We start from the raw sequence: 20108 nt of genomic DNA on the forward strand, positions 1-20108 counted from the left end.
TGGAGGCGACAGAGCTGTGGCCCCAGCCTGAGAAGCAGAAGTGGCTTCTGCCCACACCCCTGACTCCCCAGACCACCTCCCCATCGCCTCTTCCTCCTCCTCCTCCTCCTCTCGCCAGGAGTAAGGAAGTTGGCACATGTTGAGGCCTGAAGGGAGTGGTAAGACGGATGCCAAAGAGGGCCAGGCGCCCCATGCAGAATGAGTGACAGGACCCCAGGCCAGCTCTGGCTCCCCACCATGGGGCCGACAAGAAGGATGAGGGCAGCTTGTTGCTGCCTCCATGGGTCTGACCCCTCCAGCACCCCAACTTCCAGAAACCAGACTCAGCAAGAATTATTCACCCCACTTAAAAATGAGCAACCGTGGCCCACAGAAGAGGACACTTTGCTCAAGGCCACACTTCACTTTCCAGAAGGCACCTCAAGCTGGAGCCAAGCCTGGCTGGCTCAAAAAGCAGGCTCGTCATAATATTTGGGAGAAAAGAAGCCACTGAGGAAGGGAGGCTGGTGACAGGAGGGCTGTACTCTGAGGCCAGGAAGCGTGATGGCTGAGGGCCTGAAGGCCTGGGAAGCGATGAAGCTAAGGGGCTAGGGAGCTGGGCTAGGAAGAGGGGAGCCTGGGATTGGGGTAGCCTGGGAGACAGGAAGGTTGGAAGGAACTTGGGGACAGGAAGTCTGACTGCCTGAGGCCTGGGAGGCTGGGAAGCTGCAGGCTTGGGGGCTTGGAGGCTGTCTAAGGAGAATCTCTCAGAACAGACAGGTCACTATTAATGACCAACTGACTGAGAGGTTTCTGGAAGTGGGATCAGGATGACCTGTAGGGAAAGTGGCCTCTTGCTCTGCTTACCAAGAGTCTGTCAGACCCTAGGACCCAGGAAATGGGACTGCTCAGAAGCAGAGCTGCCTAAAGCCAGAGGCCAAGCCCTTCAGGTCTCCATCACATCATGGGAATACACTCTGGCCCGTGGACTCAGGCCCGGCTACTGTCCTGGGCCCTGCTCCGATGTGCCCATCTATGCCAACTGCATACGCTGTGACCTAGCCAAGGTAGGCCGTTCACCTTTCCTCCTCTGCTAGAGCTAGAAAGGCAGCTGGACAGGTGCCAAGGAAGGAGGAGGAAGGCGGAAGTACGAGTCTTGAACCCAGGGGAAAGGGCTCTGAGAGGGCAATGACTCCATCAGGTCACACGGCAGTGGACGCCCAGCCACCAGCCCGCCCAGCCACCAGCCCGCCCAGCCATAGCCTTGGGCCTCAGGAAGCCCATTCCAGGCTGTGGCCCAGAGTCTTCGGAAGAGGGTCAGGGCAAGGACAGTGTGCATTGGGGGTGGTGGCAGGAGGAGGCTCAGGTGTCCACCCTTTCTCCTGGGAACCAGGATCTCACAAAGGCCCTTTAGAGCTGGCTCCTACCCCACCCATGCCTTGCTGAGGAAGACGGTAGTGGACACGGGAGGGTGGAACCAAGTTTCTGTTACTAGGTCGGAGAAGGAAGCCAGGGTCAGATGCTCCCCAAAGCCCCAAGACCTGAGGCCAAAGAACCCGGGGCCTTCTACCTGGTGTGTGTGTGGGGGGGGAGGGTGCAGAGGCAGGACTCCTGGTTATGGGGTCCCTTCTCCTCTCAGCCTCAGTTTCCTTCCCTGACAAAGAACTCCAGTTCACAGCAATGCCCGAGGTTGGCTGTGGGGAAGGACGCGAATATGGAATTTCATTTTTCTCCAAATGTCCAAGGTCCAGAGACGGGACGGTACTAATCTGACTGCTCCTTGCTGCTGAAGGCGAGGCCTGCATGGTGCCCCTGGCCCTCAGAACTAACATGCCAGGCACAGAGGGTGCCTCCCTCATGGGCCCCAGGTACCACCTGCTCTGCCATTGCCAGAGGAAGCCCGACAGTCTCTGTGTGATTGCACCTTCCGCACCAGCCTCACCCTGCAGCCAGAGGCACCTTCTCTGAGAACAGGGCACGGAGGAGGCTCTAACGACCTGTCCAAGGGATCTGGGAGAGCCTGGTTTCCCACGCCCAGGTCCCTTGTCAGTGACTGCCACCAGCAGAGGGGTGAAGCCTGGAATGGGCCTGGGCCAGTGTCCTCCAGCAGCACCCCCCCCTTCACTGAGGCCCCAGGAACCCCACTCCACAGAACTCCTCTGTCCATCTCACACACAGGACTCGGAACCAAAAGTCACAACACAGGGCCAACTATTTCTACTGAGCATGCAGAGCTCGGGAGCCAGGCCAGGCTGGGAGTTGGCAAGGCCACCAACACTGAGGGTACAGGCATGGGTCATCGGCTGTCCATCCTCACAGCTGGATGGGAGTTCCTGCTTCGACTTGCACAGGAAGGGACTTTTAAAACCAGCGAAGGAAACTCGCCCTTCAATCTTACTGCGCACAGGGCCCATTCACAGCATCCCATATGCACCCCACGTGACCTCGGCAGGAGGGCTGAGGTCCCTGCGTACACCATGCCTTAGAGGGCCTGGCTAGGCTGGTGGCTGCCTGTGGGATCGGAGCCCGTTCTCCCCAGGGAGGAGGCCCAGACACTCACCTTAGGCCGCTTCCACCTGACTGTGGGTCCTGGGGTACCCTTATAGTAAAGTGAGTCGTCAGTGGCAGGAAAGTGGGGGTCCTCAAAGAGCACCTTCCTGCGCAGACAGGCCCGCTTCAGCGCTGAGTAGTTCTGGTCCTCATAGGCCTTAACGCAGGAGAACATGGTGACCACGTCCCCAAGAGGGGGAGGCACCTAGAAGAGAGGACGGTAAGAAGACTGTCAATCATGGGCACCCGAAGTCCCTGCTGAGCTCCGACCACTGGGCATACTTCCCTCCCAGAAACACTCCAGTAACACAGGCAAGGAAAGGTGTGGTACAGAGAGGGCCAGAGATCTGCCCCAGGTCACACAGCGAGTACCTGCTACAGGACAAAGAGGCAACAGGAGCAAACCCCCTGCCTCAGCTGCGGAGAGTCTCTCCTCTCTGGTGTCTGAAAGGTGATACCAGGCCCTCAGGGCACCAGTGTGTCCAGGGCTGGCCCAGGCCACACCCACCTCACACTCCCTGTCTGGTTCAGCCAGCCCTCCCTACCTCTTTGGACTGAATCATACAAGTGACCACCCCCAGCAGCTTGTGGCCAGTGTCACACCCGCAGGTCTCAGCTGTGGGCATCTCAGAGGGCTCTTCCTGACTCATTCCTGCCCAGGCTGCTCCCAGCTGTCACTCTGTCTCCACCCCGGCTCTCTGCCTCCTATGTGCACCTGACACTTAGGGAGGAAGCAGGTCCCTGGCCCCTGGGGCTCTGTTCACTCCTCAGGGGGCCAGGCGATCACCCCATACTCTGTATTTTGTACACTGACCAATTCAAGGGACACACACTGCACCAATATGGTCAGGGGAGGCCACAGAGAACAAGGGGTATGGGGGAGATGCAGCCAGTGGGGCGTGGTCCCCCATGGTTGACAGACGGTCTCTCACACTCCATCTTCAACCTCCCCAAATCTACTCATCCTGGGCTGTACTGGGAACAACACTGTGGTCTTACTGAGGTCCAGGCTGGCCATGAGGGAAACTGAGGCAGAATTCTTAGAATGGTTTCCGGGCAAAGTTTGATAACAGGGTCTGATGTAGGCACTGATCCTGGCCGACCTACTCATCTGCTGGGTGGCCATGGAAAAGTCACTCGGCCTCTCTGAGCCCCTCCAAGATGGGAACAAGGCTGCTCCAATAAGAGATTGATGCCATTCTCATCAGCCGGGGGCAGAGGACGAGGGCGGAGAGCAAAGGGGTCAAGTCTCCTCTCATTCCAAAGAGACTCCAGTTCTCTGGAGCCCGCCCGCCGTGTGCAAGCCACTGAGGACGAGGTCTGTTGTCCCCTTTGCGAGCAGCGCCAGGTGGGCACACTGCTGCCATTTTCAGAGTGAGGACTGAGGCCCTGTGTGGTGTGCCCACGGAGGAGGTGGGCTGGAACCCAGGTCCTCAGGTTAAGGTGGCCCACCTTGGCCTCGGGAGAAAGTGCTAGGCAATGGCAGGCAAGCTCCCTCACACACCCCTCAACTGAGCTTCGGCCCAAAGGACGGGAAGACGAGGGGTCTCCAGGGAAGGGCAGAAACAGGAAGGAAAAGGCGATGGGCCGGCAAAGCTTTCTTCTGCATCTGCAGGTCTCTGCATCCATTCAGGGTTGTTCTGGGGCCTCAAGCCAACCATTTAACTTCCCTGGCCTCTCCTCCACCCAGGAAGGTCAATCTCCTCGGGGCCCTAGGCCTCCCTCAGCCTTGGAGCCCTGGGAAAAAGAGAAAGGAGAGACTGAAAAACCCCAGGGCCCTTAGGCACCAAACAGGCTCATTAGCCCTGCGGGCGTTAGCAGCCAGTGCTCGGGAAGTAACTTAAGCCCCAGGAATTAGATCAGGGAGCCGAGAAATCAGCTATCGTGATTCCAGTATTTCAGAGCCCAGAGGGCCCAGAGAGGCAGAGCAAGCAGGCTGAGATCACACAGCCAGGATGGCAAATGAGGCTTCTGGCTGCTCTCCAGGCCACAGAGGGTTCGACACCACAGGCAGGATCTGCTCTCCCAGGAAGAAGAGACTGCGCAACCAGGAGAAACTGGGTGAGGAGGGTGGGCAGGGAAGGAGGGCATGAAGAGATGGGAGTGGGCCACCAGCAGAGGCTCCGCCATGCCTCAGTCATTCCCCCTCGTCCCTGACGGGCAGGCCCGGCCTACTTCTGGAGTTCTTCTGGGACCTGGCCTTTACATACTCAGCCCCCACGCACCAACCAAGAGGTCGTTACCACACAGTACCACATGCGGTCAGAGCCTCAAGGGGCCACAGACTGCAGCCTCTCCCATCTCTAGGCACCATCTGAAAGCAAAGTATAAACAGGAAGGCAGGAAACCCAGAAGGACACACCAGCCTCTTCCCCGGCCCGTGCTCCAGGCGTGGCCGTTTTTGCCCGTGTCTCAGCTGGACAAGACCCTGTGTGATGTTAAGGACAGGCTGGGCTTCCCAGCTGTCTGATGTCCGCTTCCTCCCTTTCTCGGCCAATCTCACCCTTGCATCCTCTACCCTGGAGACCTACATCCCAGTGTCAAGCGTTTCTTGCAGGTCCTTCAAGCTGTGAGCTTGGGGCCTTTGCATAATGCCTCTCCTTCACAATCCAGCCCTTGCCTTGGCCATCTGGAGCCCCCAGGAGCCCAGCACTGGCTACATTATGCCCATTTGGACACTCCTTGTCCATTTTCCCAGCCCACCCTCTGAGGACAGGTACATCAAGTACCACTGCATCTCCACTGCCAACAGGGAGGCGCTGGGATTCAGCAACCACAGAACCCCATTGCAACAAGAGCTGAGTGTGGCAGTGAATCCCAGATTACAAAGAGCAAGCTCAAGAGAGTCAGAGCTAGGGCTGGAGAGGTAGCTCAGTGGTTAAGATCACTGACTGCTCTTGCAGAGGATAAAGGTTCAGTTCCCAGCATCCACACGGCGGCTCACAACTGTAACGGGGATTCAAAGCCTTCTTGTTACCTCCACAGGCACCAGACATGCCATGCCCATGGTACCCAAACATACATGCAGTCAGCATTCGGGCCAGCGGGAGCCACCCTCCTCTGCCTGCTGGGCGAAGCATCCGCTTGCCTCCTGGCCTTCCTGATGGCTGTGGGCCAGCGGGGGCCCACACCCCATTGTCCAGGCTGAGCTGGCCATGGCCCTGCCTGCCCTTCAGCTACTGTGACTAACTCCAGGCTACAGGGCCCCAGGGCAGGACTAGGCTGGAGGCCTTCAGAGGCCACATAGCCTACAGGGTCTTTGTCAGAAGTGGGAGCTTCTGGAAGAAGAAATAATGGAGCCAGGACAATCAGAGAACAGGTTGAGTCTGAGTCTAACAGTAGGAGCCACGCAAAGGCCAAGAACAGCCTTGGCCATCAACAGAGGCCCAGCCAGAGGAGCCACACCCCAGGCAAGCAGTCTGTCCTAAAGTCCTGGTCACCGAGGCACTGCCAGGGTAGACAAACAGATCAGTGGGATAGAACCAGAACAGAACAGTCTACTTGGTCCACAGGTATAAGGACACCTGATTTATGGCTTGGTGCACTGAGCAAAAACTGTAGTTTCAATGAATGGATTCACTTGCTCTCCACAGGGAAGAAGACCCGACCTGACCTCACACTACACACTGAACCAATCCCAAGAAAATGGCAGTGGAACTCCAGCCATGGGGCTGTCTGCAACCAGCATAACATGTAGCCAGAGAATTGGCTCTGTCGTTAAGAACAGTTGGTGCTCTTGCAGAGGACCCAGGTTCGGTTCCTGACACCCACAAGGTGGCTCACAACCACCTGTAACGCCAGTTCCAGGGCATCTAATTCATTCCTCCAGCCTCCACAGGCACCAGACGTGTGTGTGTGTGTGTGTGTGTGTGTGTGTGTGTGTGTGTGTGTGTGTTACACCCATACACATAAAGTAAAATAACACTAAAACTACAATCAACAACAAAACAAACAAACACAAACAGCACAATAGAAAAGGAAGAGCAACTCCAAACATCCGGTAAGCAGAAGGGAACGTGCTGGACTCCACCAATCGGCAAGGAGATGCAAATTAAATAGCGAGACAGCAGCCCATCCCACCAGCAGGGCTAGTGTGAGAAGCACCAGGACACGCGAGCTCACACATGTCCCAAGCACAGGCTGGGTGTGAAGCTCGGTAGCACAGTCATGGGCTAGCACACGTGAAGCCCTGGGTTCCACCCTGAAAAACAAAACAATCAAGATGGCAAGTGGCGCTCTGATACCCGGCAAGGGAGGACATCTGCACAGTGACTCTGTAAAGCGCTAGAGTTCCTGCTGAGAATGAGCAACACAAGCGCCATCGTCTAGTTAGTCCGCTCTGAGATGTATCGACTGTATCCCACAGATTCAGTGAAACACAAGAATGTGTTTCTTAGCACAGATTTGTTTTTAAAGCTTTTTTTTTAAAGGCCTTGAACTCTTGATCCTCCTCCTCCTCCTGCCCAAGTGCGGGGATCCCAGACATGTCAAGCCCCAGTAGAAACTGATATGTTGAAAATTAGAAAATGCTCAAAGACCATCAGTAAAGGACTGTGTGAGGGGGTTTTGTTGTTGTCTGTTCAAATAATAGAAAACAGACTCATGGTTGTACACATCCCGACAGATGGAGTTCACAGGCATGACATTAAACAGAGACATTACTACATGATTTCATTAAATCAAATTGCAAAGCAGAGCCGGATCACTCTGATACCAAAGCCATAAAGGAAAGTTACAGGGAAGCTGGAGAGGAGGCTCAGAGGTTAAGGGCACCTTCTGCTCTCTCAGAGGACCCAAGTTCTGTTTCCAGCACCCATGTGGGGGTTCAAACCACCTACAATTTCAGTTTCAGAAGATCTAATGCCCCCTTCTGGCCCCTTCATGCATTGCACTCAGGTGCACATACCCACACACATACACATACATAAAAAGAAAAAAAGTTACAGGCCAGAGGTTCCTAAGGAACACAGACACAGAAAACCTGGAGTTCCACCAGGTGGGTGGTGCACACCTTTAATCCCAGCACTTGAGAGGCAGAGGTGGGTGAATCTCTGTGAGTCTGAGGCCAGCCTGGTCTACAGAGTGAGTTCCAGAACAGCCAAGGCTACACAGAGAAACCCTGTCTCAAAAAAGAAAAAGAAAAAGAAAAAGAAAAGAAGAGAGAGAGAGAGAGAGAGAGAGAGAGAGAGAGAGAGAGAGAGAGAGAGAGAGAACCTGGAGTCCAGGAGCACAGTGTTACTGTGTGGATTTAGATGCTACAGAAAAGCTTCAGCAACAGAATCCCCAGCACCTGAAAAGGACACTCACTGCAATCCAGTGGCTGGGAAATAGAACAGCTCAGCAGCGACAGTGGGATCTGGGTGTGATGGCTCCCATTTATGACCCTAGCTCTCGAGATGCTGAAGCAGGAGGATTGACAGGAGTCCAAGGCCAGCCTGGGCTACATAGTGAGACACCGTCTCCAAAGATGGATGAAAACCACATAAGCCTCTTGTTAGATGTAAGGAAAATATTTGAGAACACTCAGCATCCTTTAATGATAAAACCGCAACAAATCAGATAGAGGAGTAATGTTCAAAACTAAATAAAGAACATGAAAGAGGAGGTAACATGCAAAACTCAGTTGTATTTCTGTGCTAACAATAAATTACCCAAAAATGAAACCGAGAAACCCCATCCACAGCAGCTACAGAAAGAAAACAAAATAAAATGCTTAGGAATAAATATGAGCAGGGAGATGAAAACCCTTCACACTAAAACTGAAAAACATGGAGAAGAATGAAGGAAGACACAAATGAATGGCTAGATATTCCACGCTTATGCACTGGAAGAAATAATGCTGAGGCAAGTACTAGCCCCCTTCAATCCCATTCAGCATAACTCTGAAGACTCTCTTCACAGAAAGAGAAACAGACCCTAAAATTCATAGGAAACCCAAGACATTCTTCAATTGCTTAAGCAATTTTGAACAAAAAGGACAAAGCCAGAGATATCACACTGTTGGTTAAAAATAAAAAAATACCACAGAGTCCAGGAATGCAGCTTAGTTGGTAGAGTGCTTGCCTAGCATGTATCTCAATTAATAAATAAATATCCTCCACTCCAGGAATTAAGCTGGTGCGAGGTATGTTCCTGTAATCTCAGCATGAAGGAGATAGAGGCAGGAGGATGAGGCGTTTAGAGCTAGCCTTAGCTACATGAGATCCAGTCCAAATGTGTGTGTTTGTGTTGTCTTAGTTAGGGATTGTATTGCTGTGACAAACACCACAACCAAAAGCAAGTTGGGGAGGAAAGGATTTATTGGGCTTACACTTCCACATCACTGTTCATCACTGAAGTCAGGACAGGAACTCAAACAGGGCAGGAACCTGGAGGCAGGATCTGACACAGAGGCCATGGAGGAGTGCTGCTCACAGACTGGGCCCTCCCACATTAACCACTAAGAAAGTGCCCTATAACCAGATCTTATGGAGACATTGACTCCAGCTTGTGTCAGGTTGACATAAAACTAGCCAACACACACACACACACACACACACACACACACACACACACACACACACACACACACACACAGCAGAACTATGATCACCAAAACAGCATGGCACTGGAGTATGAGACCAGGAACAGAAGTCCAGAAGATTAGATACACGTTTACAGTTCATTGATTTTCAGCAAAGGTCTCAACATCACCCCTTGGGAAAAGGATCTCGACTCCATTCAAGGGGGTGGGAACAGGGGAAACCCACATGCCACAGAATTAATTACACCCTAATTTCAAATACGCAAAATCCAGCTCAAATGTACTAGTGACCAGAAACTGTAAAACTGTGAGAGGAAAACGGGGAAACTCCATGGCACTAGCCTGGGCCGTTATTTTTCAGATATGACCCCCAAAGCACAGGAAACAAGGGCAAAGCAGACAAACAGGCTGACATCAAAAAGCCTCTACACACAGGAAGTGGTCCATGGAGCGAAGACAGCCCACAGAATGCAAAGCCGACTTCTGATAAGAGACTAATTTCCAACACAATAAGGAACTTGGGCAACCCCAGAGCCACAGAGCAGACACTCAGTTGGAAAAGAGGCAGAAAACCTAAAGAGATGTTTTTCAGAAAAGAAATATGAATAGTCATCGGGGACACAAAAAACCGTCCGACATCAGCAACCACCAGGAAATAGAAAATCAAAACCAAAAGGGCATGCTCTCTCATACCTGGTAGAGTCCTCACAAAAAAAGAGACCAGCATGGGGGAGATGTGCAGCTACCGTGGACCACAACAAACATGCACGTGCCTGTAATCCTAGCCTTAGGGAGGTCTGGGCAGGAGGGCCGTGAGTTCTAGGCAAGTCTCAGCTTTATACTTAAACCCGGTCAGACTCACAAAACAATCTAAAATAGAACTAGCCTGGGCCAGCAATCCCCCTCCTAGATCCGTATCCTGAGGAAATGAAATCAGCATGGTGAAGAGCCGTCTGCATGCCGTGGTCATTGCAGCAGAATTCACTACAGATACGGGAACAACCCACATGCCCATCAACAGATGAATGGATAAGGACTGTGGACCAGGGGCTGGGGGTGTAGCTCAGCTGGTATGGTGCCCACTGAGCGTGACTCCCAGAGGTATATAAAGCAGGCATGGTGGTGTGTATGCCTGCAATCCCAACACGAGGGAATTAGAAGCAGGAGGATCAGGAGTTTAAGGCCAAACTCTACAATAAAGGAAACTCACGACTAGCCTGGGCTACATAACGTCTTGTCTGAAAGAGCCCAAACAAGGGCCAGTGAGATAGCTCAGGGTAAAGCACCTTGCTGTACAACCTGGCAGCTTGAGTTCAACTCCCAGATAAAGGGAGGGAGGGAGAGAGGAAGGGAGGGAGAGAGCGCTGACCTCACAGTTGTCCTCTGGCCTCCACATGCCTGCTGTGACATGCCCCCTACTCCTACACACTAATAATGATGAAACAAATACTAATGACTTTTTAAAAAGCAGGTGTGTAAGCCGGGCGGTGGTGGCGCACACCTTTAATCCCAGCACTCGGGAGGCAGAGCCAGGCGGATCTCTGTGAGTTCGAGGCCAGCCTGGGCTACCAAGTGAGTCCCAGGAAAGGCGCAAAGCTACACAGAGAAACCCTGTCTCGAAGAAAAAAAAAAAAAAAAAAAAAAAAAAAGCAGGTGTAACTCACCAATAATGGCTACTGTGTCAATCCGTTTCCTGTTACTGTGATAAACACCTGAGATAACCAACTTCTAGAGAGAAAAGGTTGATGTGACTCACTTTAAGTGGTTCCAAACCCATGACATTCAGGCCTCTAATGTGGGGCTGGAAAGCAAGGTTGGGGACCTCAGGGTGAGTCAGAACCTCACAACCCACAGTGGCTGATAGTGAAAGCAGGGGGAAGAAATCGGGGCTCCACAGGGTTCCGCCATTCACCAGTAACACCTTGCTGGGGACTAAGCCCCTCCTCAGCCCATGGCCTTCGGGGAACATTCCAGACCCAAACTATGGCACTATTTTTTGCTTTCCAGTCGGGTGTACTCAGAACTGCTAACCCTCCAGGCAACACAGGTAAAGAGGGGCCCAGCATGGCAGATACAGTGTCATCGATGCTCCGGGCAGGGGGTCACGGCACACTAGGGCACACTATGGTCAGTGCTACCAGGAGCAGGAAAGGTGGCAGCGCAGGGAGAATGAAGCATGATGGTATGGGATGTGTCTCCATGTCAGGGTGTGTGACTAGCATGTGTGAGGGTTCCATCCCCAGCACTGTGAGCGGGGGCTGGGCGAACCCCACTTCCATTATATTCTCGGTCCTGCCAAAGCTGCTGTCTGCACACACACACACACACACACACACACACACACACACACACACACACACACACACGAGGCCTCCAGCTCTTTTTCTGCCGAGGAAGGGAGGGCGGATGGATGGGGACTGAGCAAGTGTGAAGGGAAAGCTGGGCTCAAGCCGCCCAGGGTTCCAGACTCCTGGCTTCTGGCAGTAGAGACTTCTGGCTGTGGAGCTGAGGCAGCCAGGCCCAAATGAGTCACCCAGCCAACGCCAGGCAGGCTGGCACCCACACTGGGAAATCCTGTTTTTCTCCTTCCCTTCCCCTTATCATTTCTGTTGGTGTCCAATCCCCTCTCCACCCATGACTGTGAGCTTCTGACACACCACCAGCCGTGTGTCCATGTCCACACCCGTCATGTCCATGCCGTCCCCCACCCCCATCCCGCCCCCTCACCAAGGCTAAAAGGCAGGGCCAGGCACATGGAGCAGATCTGAACTAGCCCTAAGGAATGAAGGTCCGGGAGCTTGGACGCCTTCACATATACACAGTGAGAAAACAGTTCTTTCTTGGCTCTGTGTGGTCCTGAGTCACAGGCCTCAGCCCACAGCTGTTCTCTATTTGGGACTTAGGTCCTGCGGAAGGTGGCATAAACAGGCAGAAGCTGGGAGGCCTCTGCAACCAGGAGGCTGTGGGGATGGGGTGGAGGAAGGGTCCTTCAGCCAGCCCTGGGCTTCTGTGGGCCATGGGCAGTGACGGGAAGAAGCGGAAAACGTGGCCCAGAACCTGAGGAGAGACTTCCTGCACAGGCTCGGCCTTGGCGACCAACTCACACAGTTGAGTGCTCAAAGACTCGCTTTCCAGGAAAGCCCCCAGCCTGGGTAACAGAGGACAGTGGGTCATCCTTCCACAGCCCCCCAGCCCAGCACCATAGGCTGCAGAGCAGTCGGAGCAGCCACTGAACAGGAGTGGGCCAGGTGGGGCAGAGGCAGCCTGTATTCCCAGCAACAGAGCGGGGGACGGGACGGGATGCTCAGGCCCAGGCCACAGGTGCCACTCACTCCCCACTGGAGAGACAATGGGATGAAAGGAAGCTTGCCCTGGCCATGCGACCCCAGGCAAGCTCCTGCCCTCTCTGGCCTGCAGGTCCTTACCATGGATGGTGGGGCAGAGAAGGCTTTGTTACTTGATTTCCAATCTGGTAGATCTGTCACCAGGACAACCATCCCCCCCCTGCTCCCCACCTCCCCTCGACTGGTTTTTTGCATGGGCAGGCTAGGATCCTAACACCACCTCCTTCTAAAACGGAGGGTTTTAGTAACGGTACCCATTTCTCAGATGGAGAAACTGAGGTGCCCTTTCTCAACTCAAGTTCCAGCTTTAGAAACAGACTGATCTGTTTCCACTGCCCAGAGGGAGGAGGAATGGACATTCAGGGCAGCGGCAGGAGCCTGTCCTATGTCAGAGCCCGGTTCTGCCCATTTCCTCTTCCACAGTCCTGCCCCTGGCCCTGCTCTGTGCCTGGCCCAGGAGGGCATCAGGAGTCAGAAAAGGCTGGTGGAGAGAGAGAGAGAGACCCCAGGAGTGCCAATGAGTCTGCTCAGGGAGGGAGGGGGGCTGTGTGGACCAGGACTTCAGAGGGGTGGGAGGACGAGGAGGAGGAGGAGGAGGAGGAGGAGGAGGAGGAGGAGGAGGAGGAGGAGGAGGAGGTGGAGAGCTGGGAGGAGCAAGCCAGTAGGCGAGGCTAGAGGACGGGTGTGGGGGAGGGGAAAAGGAAGTAGGGGCCAGCAAACCCCGAAAGCCAGGCTCAGGACTCCCAGAGTAATTTACGAGGGATCTGAAGGGAAAAGGAGGCCCGGGGCACACGCAAGACTCAGACCAGGAGACCTGGCTGCACCTGACGTGGCGTGGTGCCGGCTGTGGGAAGGAAAAGCAGGCCATGGCCCACAGGCCAGGGTGCTCTGGGTCGGCTGGGCTCCTTCCTTGGAGACGCTGCCTCCTAGGATGGCAGACCAGGTGTCAAGGTGACATGTTGGTGACGTGTCCGGGCCCTGTGCACTGCTTTGAGCTGAGTGGAGTTCTTGCCCATAGTGGCCTTGGATGCCAGTGTCCCCTCCCCATGCCGAGGTAGAGACAAACTGGAGGTCAGGATGTCAAGCTGGGCCTGAAACGCCCCACTCCTAAAACAAGGAGGAAGGGCCAGGAAGGGCTAAGCAGTTCACCTCTATGAACCAAGGCCCAACCTGCCCCCTCACCCTCATACCTATTCCCACCCAGAAATATTCTCTCAGCCTTGGTTTTCTTTTCTTTCTCTCTCTCTCTCTCTCTCTCTCTCTCTCTCTCTCTCTCTCTCTCTCTCTCTCTCTCTCACACACACACACACACACACACACACACCACACAGACACACAGACACAGACACAGACACACACACACACACACACACACACACACACACACACACACACACAGTCTCACTATGTAGGCTTAGCTGGGCTAGGATGGAACTGGTTATACAGACCACAGAGATCAGCCTGCCTTGCCCCCCCTCGCCACTCTAAGTGCTAGAGTTAAAGCCTTGAGCCATGCCCAGCTCAATGACCTGCCATGCACTAGCTTTACTGAATGCACATCTCACGTGAGCTACACTCTGCCCTAACACCATAGCATAGTGCTAGCAGGATGGGATCCAGTTACGGAGGTGACCGCAGGGACAGGGTGACACAGTCTCCTCTCCTAATATCACTAGGTTCTGGCTCTCATGGGCCCAGGGTGGGCACCAGGGCCAGAGACAACGCTGCCCTGGGTCTGTCGGAAAGGGAGCTGGCAGAGGACACACTAAGTCGTCGCCTCATGAGATACCCAGGACCCTGACTAGGGAACCTGCCATTGTAGGCACCAGAGAGTTGTGTGTGTGTGTGTGTGTGTGTGTGTGTGTGTGTGTGTGTGTGTGTGTGTTGCCGGGGGTGTCAGAGAGTTGGGTGTGTGTGTGTGTGTTGCCGGGGGTGTCTGCAAAGACACAACAATCAGTTTCTTCCCTGGGTTGATAATGGCTCCCAAAGATATCCATATGGGAATCCTTAGACCCCCGTGGGCCTCACGTAGCACTAAAGGCTTGCAGATGGACGGGGAGAGCATCCTGGATGTGTCCTAATGGTCAGCGCAAGCGCGCTTATAGGAGAGAGAGAGAGAGGCAGGGCTGGGCATGAGGCTCAGTGGCAGAGTACCTGCTTAGCATGGACAAGACTCTGGGGTCCTTCCTCACCACTGCCCAGAATGAATGAATGAGTGAATGAATGAATGAGTGAATGAATGAGTGTATGAATGAATGAAACCATACGTGACAGCACACACTGGTGTCCCTAACACTTTGGGGCCAGAGGTAGGAGGAGGAGGAGTTCAAGTTCTAAGGCTATTCTGAGCTACAGGAGACCTTGGCTCAGAAAAATGGGGTGGGGGCGCCCACAAGCCCATTCACCAGGTAAAGGCACGGGCTGCCCACCTCCAACGTCCCGAGTTCCGTCTCCGCCACTCATACAAAGGTAGAAGGAATAAAACAACCGCACCAAACTGTCCTGGGACCTCCAGGCCCCAGCCACAGCACACGGACAGCCAGACACAAACCTGGTGCACACACAGTAACAAAGAAAATAGAACTTAAACAAAAACAGAAAGGTAGGGAGGCATGGGGAACTTTGAGTGCAGAAGAGGAAAACAGAGATGGAGTCGAAACTGGGGTGATTCAGTCGCAAGGAATGTCAGCAGCCACAAGAGCTAGAGGAGGCAAGGCCCAGATTCTCCCCTGGAGCCCCCCGAGAAGGAGCTAGGCTGGTTTTAGTCCCACAAGGCTCATTTCTGCTATCCCGGACCAGAGGAAAATAAATCCACATTGTTTTGGGCCACCGACATTTTGGGTTCAGCAATGATGAGGAAGAACATCCCTGAGGCACAGGAGATGGGGTGAGTGATGGAGCCTAACTGCTCCCCGCTGCTTGGAGGAGGATGACATTACAGTGTCCCCAATGCAACATGAAGGTCCCTGTTACAGTTACTAGTGAGAAGTCACGGAGTCCCCACCTCAGCCTACCCAGCAGGGGTCAGGGGGTTCCAGCAGGGACTGGCTAGGCAGGAGCAGACAGGAGCAGACTCTCAGCCCTTGTCCCACACCTGTGCACACCTGACAGTGCCCAGGAACAGGCCTGGTCTGTTGTGGCCACCTGACCACATGCTCCACTGAGACATAAGACCACAGGCTACATCCACAGGCCACCCCACTCTCACAACCAACTCTGGGAAGCCTGGGGTCCCCAGGACAATGGTCCCAGCAATGACGGGGCGTGGTAACTGAGCCCTTACTGGGCTGCAAAAAAAACAAAAAACAAACAAACAAAACCACATTCTACAGCCTCATACCTAAGCTCAAGAATAGGCTTCATGAGGTCTGGGCTGGTACCCCGAAGGCATGCGGCCCAGTTTGTCTTTAGTTTGCAAGGAAAGACAGGGCCTAAGGCCTAAAGGGAGCTAACAGTTCCACCCGATCTGAGGCAACTCCAGGATGGCACCACCTCCCACAGAACAGGCTACGGAGGTGGGGGCCTTGAAGGCCAAGCCTGGCGGCCTTGGGGGACTGTAGGAAAACTGAAAGAGGATGTCTGGGGGATTTGGGCAGCTGGGAGGGGCCCCACATGCACTGAGAGATAGGGGAGAGGAAGGCCCAATCAGCAAGCTACAGATAGCCTGCCAGTGAGCCTGCAGGGCTACTTGGAGAAGGTGTGACAGACCTGATGTCTGTAACTGGGGACAGCCAGGGCTCACATCCATGAGTCCTTTGCAAGACGTATGTAAGGTGCGCCTCAGCTGCCGTGGCCCTGCTTCTCTCCGGGAGATAAGGGGGTTTTGGGGTGGCCATTGGACAGTAAGCAGAGGACTTACAGCAACCAGCAGGTCCTCTCACTCACTAAAGCCAAGCAGGCTCCCCCTTCAGTGGGAAAAAAACAAACCCCACTGCTGTCTAGTCCGTTTGCCTCAAAACCAGCCTCTCTTTCCTCAATGAAGGGACCCAGTGACGATGGCCATCAACTGGCTACCGAACACCCCCCAGTAAAGTGCCGAGTGACCAGAGCTAATGTCACCGTCATCATCCATAAGTCTCTGTGACAAGGCAGCATTCAGCCTCCGTAGGGGAAACTGAGCCACAGGTAAAGCTCTCTGCTTCAAGGGCATGGGCAAACAGGAGGGAAAGGAGCCAGTCTCGAGGAGAAAGAAAGCAGGCCCCTCAGGCAAGGGGTGGCTGGAGAGTGGCCTCCCAATGCCCTCTGAGAGGCCAAGGAAGGCCTCTTTTGGGGGGAGACCGGATCTCAGAGCCATCCCAAGAGCACTCAGGGAAAGTAGAGAAGATGAACACAGAGACAGCAGAGGCCTCCGAAAAGCCCACAGATGTCTCACCGAAAGCCACAGGCTCCCTACACCAGTGCCCATCCCCCTCCCCCCACCCCCCTCCCCCCCACCCCCCGTCCCCATCTTAGAGGCGGCCCCCTGCTCTTACGCAGTAATGGGGCCTGTAAAGTTTCTCCTGGACCTTCCACTCCTGGTCCAAACAGATCTTCCTCTTCTCTTGCCACACCTAGCCCAGGTGAGGTGCTGAGAACAGAGGGGAGGTGGGGACTTACGGATGATGATGGTGACATTAGCTCCATTCTCCCTGCTGGACTCTCTACGGTAACCTCTCCCCCAGAGTAGCCCAAATAGGGCCCTTGTCAGACACACCCCCCTCCCAGCCTGGCACGCAGCGTCACATCTCCGTCCTTTTCTCCTGTTCTTTTCTGGCCTGTTTCACGGTTTAAATTCTAAGGTCCTTTCTTCACCTTGCTGAACTTTTCCCAATCCCTGTTTGGATGAACTATCAGCTCCCAGGCAAGGGTGGCCCTGCCTGGGACTGACTCTGCCTTATTCTCAGGACTCAAGTCAGGGGCTTATCTGTGGGCCCACCAGCCTCTCAAGGGGAAAAGAAACCTCTCGGGGCAGGTTCCACCCAGGCTTCAGCTCTGACCCTGCCTCGGGGCAGCAGCCGCAGCTGGACCCACCCCTCCGGCCTTCTTCACCTCCCTAAGCCTATAGCAAGGACCAGGGAGGCTCATTTTCACCTGCACCCCTTGCCAAGGCAGAGGTTCCCAGGAAGGTCTCCCTAGCTCCCTGAACACTTAGCTGCCCTCAGCCCTGGCTGAGTGCTCCACCCTCTGGCACACAGAGAAGACCATGGCCTGTGCCTTGGGGACCTGGGTGCCAATTCTGGCTGGGTCACTTTAGACTCTCAGGCTTGGGGGGGAGCTGGTTTCCCTTCTGCAGCTGGGGCTCATCTGTGTGAGGTCTGGGGTTGAATCTCATCACAGGAAAGGTCTGGGGGAACGTTAGCACCTGTTAATGATCTTCGGTCCTACTCCAACTCTGAACCCCTTAGGAAGACCTTTCCTACATCCCTAAGCCTGAGGGCTGGGGGTGGGGTGGGACGCTAGTCTCTGCCAGACCCGCCCTGCTCCCAGCACCACACACCCAGCCCTGCAGCCAAGGAGAAGGCCCCCATTCAACCTGGGGACTGTGGTCAAGAAGGGGCACAGGACCATACAGCTGGGGTCTTTGGCCTCATGCCTTCTCCAAGGCAGGAGACAGATGCACCTAGAAAGGTTAGAAGGTTGAAAGGGTGAGGGTTACAGAGGTGGAGACAGGAAAGGGGACTCGTAAGGAAGATTAGAAAGAGTTAAGCCCGATGATAAGCACACACCAGCGCCTCTGCAGCGGGAGTACAGCATCAAAATACCCAGGTGGAGGCAAGGGAGGCCCCCTCACCCAGGGCTGCGTGGAGGTGGGGATGAGTCCGGGCGGATCTTTGGGGCGGGAAAGGGGGTGGGGGGTGGGTGCTCCGCCTCCTGGGCCTGCAGGCCAGCGCTCACCTCCCAGCCCTGAATCCGTGGGATGTGCAGCTCGTGTTCCGATTCGTGCTGCACCTGCACCTACACCTGCGCGCGCGCGCACACACACACTAACACACACACACACTAACACACGCGCTCGCACACGCCTCCCTCTGCGCAGCGCCTCCTACCTGCCGCGTCGCCGCAGCTGGAGCCGGACTCCCGGGATACAGGGCACAGCGCAGGCACTGGAGCGGAGGCTGGACCAGCCCGCGCTGAAGCCTGGGACTCGGCGGGGAGTTGCTGCCCCGGCGGCCCGCGGGCTGGGGCTGGATCTCGGCAGCCGGAGCTTGGACCCCGAGGCTTCTTTCTGGCCCGCCCAACCTCTAAGCCTCCGCCCATTGGAGGCAGAGGCGTGGTCTCGGGAAGGGATTGGGGAGCAAGGACCGGCAGCTGAGTGCGCATGCGAACCGGAGAGGCCAGTCTCCCAGAGGCCTCCCGCTAGTGCTCGCTAGGAAGTGGGAGGGTGGCCCTGGCCCCAGCACTCCCTCCTTCCCATCCCAGTGTTGTCCGCGGTAGCAGAGCCTCCCGGGGCCCTGGCTGCCCAGTGTGGTATTGGCCCTGGCGGATCTGCACGCCCTACCAATGCTGGCAGAGGATGTTGACTGACAGGGGTATGCATCTCGTACAGGGACTCAGCCAGGCCAAGGCAGGGCAACTGCGAATGGGAAGACCCAATGAGATGAGCACCTCTCCCTTCCCATCTGTATCTTCACACCTATTCCCAAGATTTTGGCTGGAGAAGAGGAATGTAGGCCCTGGTGAGGTGCCCAGAGGGTCCCAGTCAGTTAAGGAAAGTGGGTCCTATCCTGTCTCGGGCGCTTATCTGCGCTGGGTGTGGACTTTTTGAAGCCCCGGGGCCCAGATTTTGGGCTCTTTATGCCTGGCTTTCATTCAGAATGCCCTGGAACACACTAAGCCTGGGTTTCCTACTCTATATAATGAGAACTGGAATTCTCACTCACACCAGGCTGTTGGGAATACCATGGGGATTTATGGATGACCAAGGCTGCCAAGGGTAGGCTGGGCATGGCGCCCTGCTGTTGGGTCTGGGAATCACACAGATATTGAGGACCAGGCCACCAAAGTGAGATGAGCAGAGGCAACTTCGCTCCATCACCGCGGGGTACCAGAACTTCTGACCAGTTAGGGCCAGGGGTAGATTGAGATCAGACACAGAACAGAGGGAGTAGGTTCTTTTTTTAAAACAAAAGAGTTACAAGTAGGTGGGAGATCAGGGATGAAACAAGAAGGAATTATTACAGTTTGACGTTAAAGTACATTCCCGGAACTTACAACTTGCGATAACATTTTACAACCATATTGACAATTTGTGATAACAACGTGTTTGTACAAGCTTAATGGGGGGGGGTGTTGCTTACACAAGTCTGTGGTTACCTTAACATAGCTCTTGACACAGCTGGGGTCTTGTCTTTTTAATCCACTCTTCTGTAACTGCAGAGAATATGGGACAGGGTCACACAACAGAAGAAGCGGGTAGGTGGCTAATGTTTTTGAATTATTGTGGACTCCACACCTGCGGTACTAGGGAGGCCACAGAGACCCGGTCATCCTGGTTGCTGCTGGCCCACCTTGCAGGGAAAAAACCCGGGCCCCCTCATCCCTCCAATTTCCTGATCTCTGTTAATGATTACCTCAGCCTCTCAGTTACCCTGCCTCAGCCCTGTCCCTGGCCACCGAAGTGTATCTCCATCTGGTTACCTGACGGACCAAACAGTTAAGTGTGCCGTTGTCGGCTGCCACTCAAGCACAATGTCCCACGACGACGCCAGGTCTGACTCTCCCATTCCCCTATG

At 54.7% G+C, this 20108-nt stretch overlaps 1 protein-coding gene across 4 annotated transcripts in view; it reads right to left on the reverse strand.

The window, feature by feature from the left end:
* Positions 1-18634, reverse strand: part of Capn5 (calpain 5) — a 57128-nt gene extending 38494 nt beyond the window's left edge. The window contains exons 1-2 of one of the 4 annotated variants that reach the window (XM_076547713.1): positions 18423-18634; positions 2540-2734 (exon numbers count right to left, since the gene is read on the reverse strand). In XM_076547713.1, coding sequence (XP_076403828.1) covers positions 2540-2704 — 165 coding nt within the window. In that variant the 5' untranslated portion in view covers positions 2705-2734; positions 18423-18634. Of the gene's footprint in view, positions 1-2539; positions 2735-2901; positions 3007-9745; positions 9769-18270; positions 18359-18422 lie in introns of those variants that run through there. The other 3 variants (XM_076547727.1, XM_076547738.1, XM_076547723.1) reach the window with 3 other exon arrangements.
* Between the last annotated feature and the right edge of the window lie 1474 nt (positions 18635-20108).

This window comes from Peromyscus maniculatus, chromosome 1 (genome assembly GCF_049852395.1).
Source record: "Peromyscus maniculatus bairdii isolate BWxNUB_F1_BW_parent chromosome 1, HU_Pman_BW_mat_3.1, whole genome shotgun sequence".
Classification (NCBI taxonomy): domain Eukaryota; kingdom Metazoa; phylum Chordata; class Mammalia; order Rodentia; family Cricetidae; genus Peromyscus; species Peromyscus maniculatus.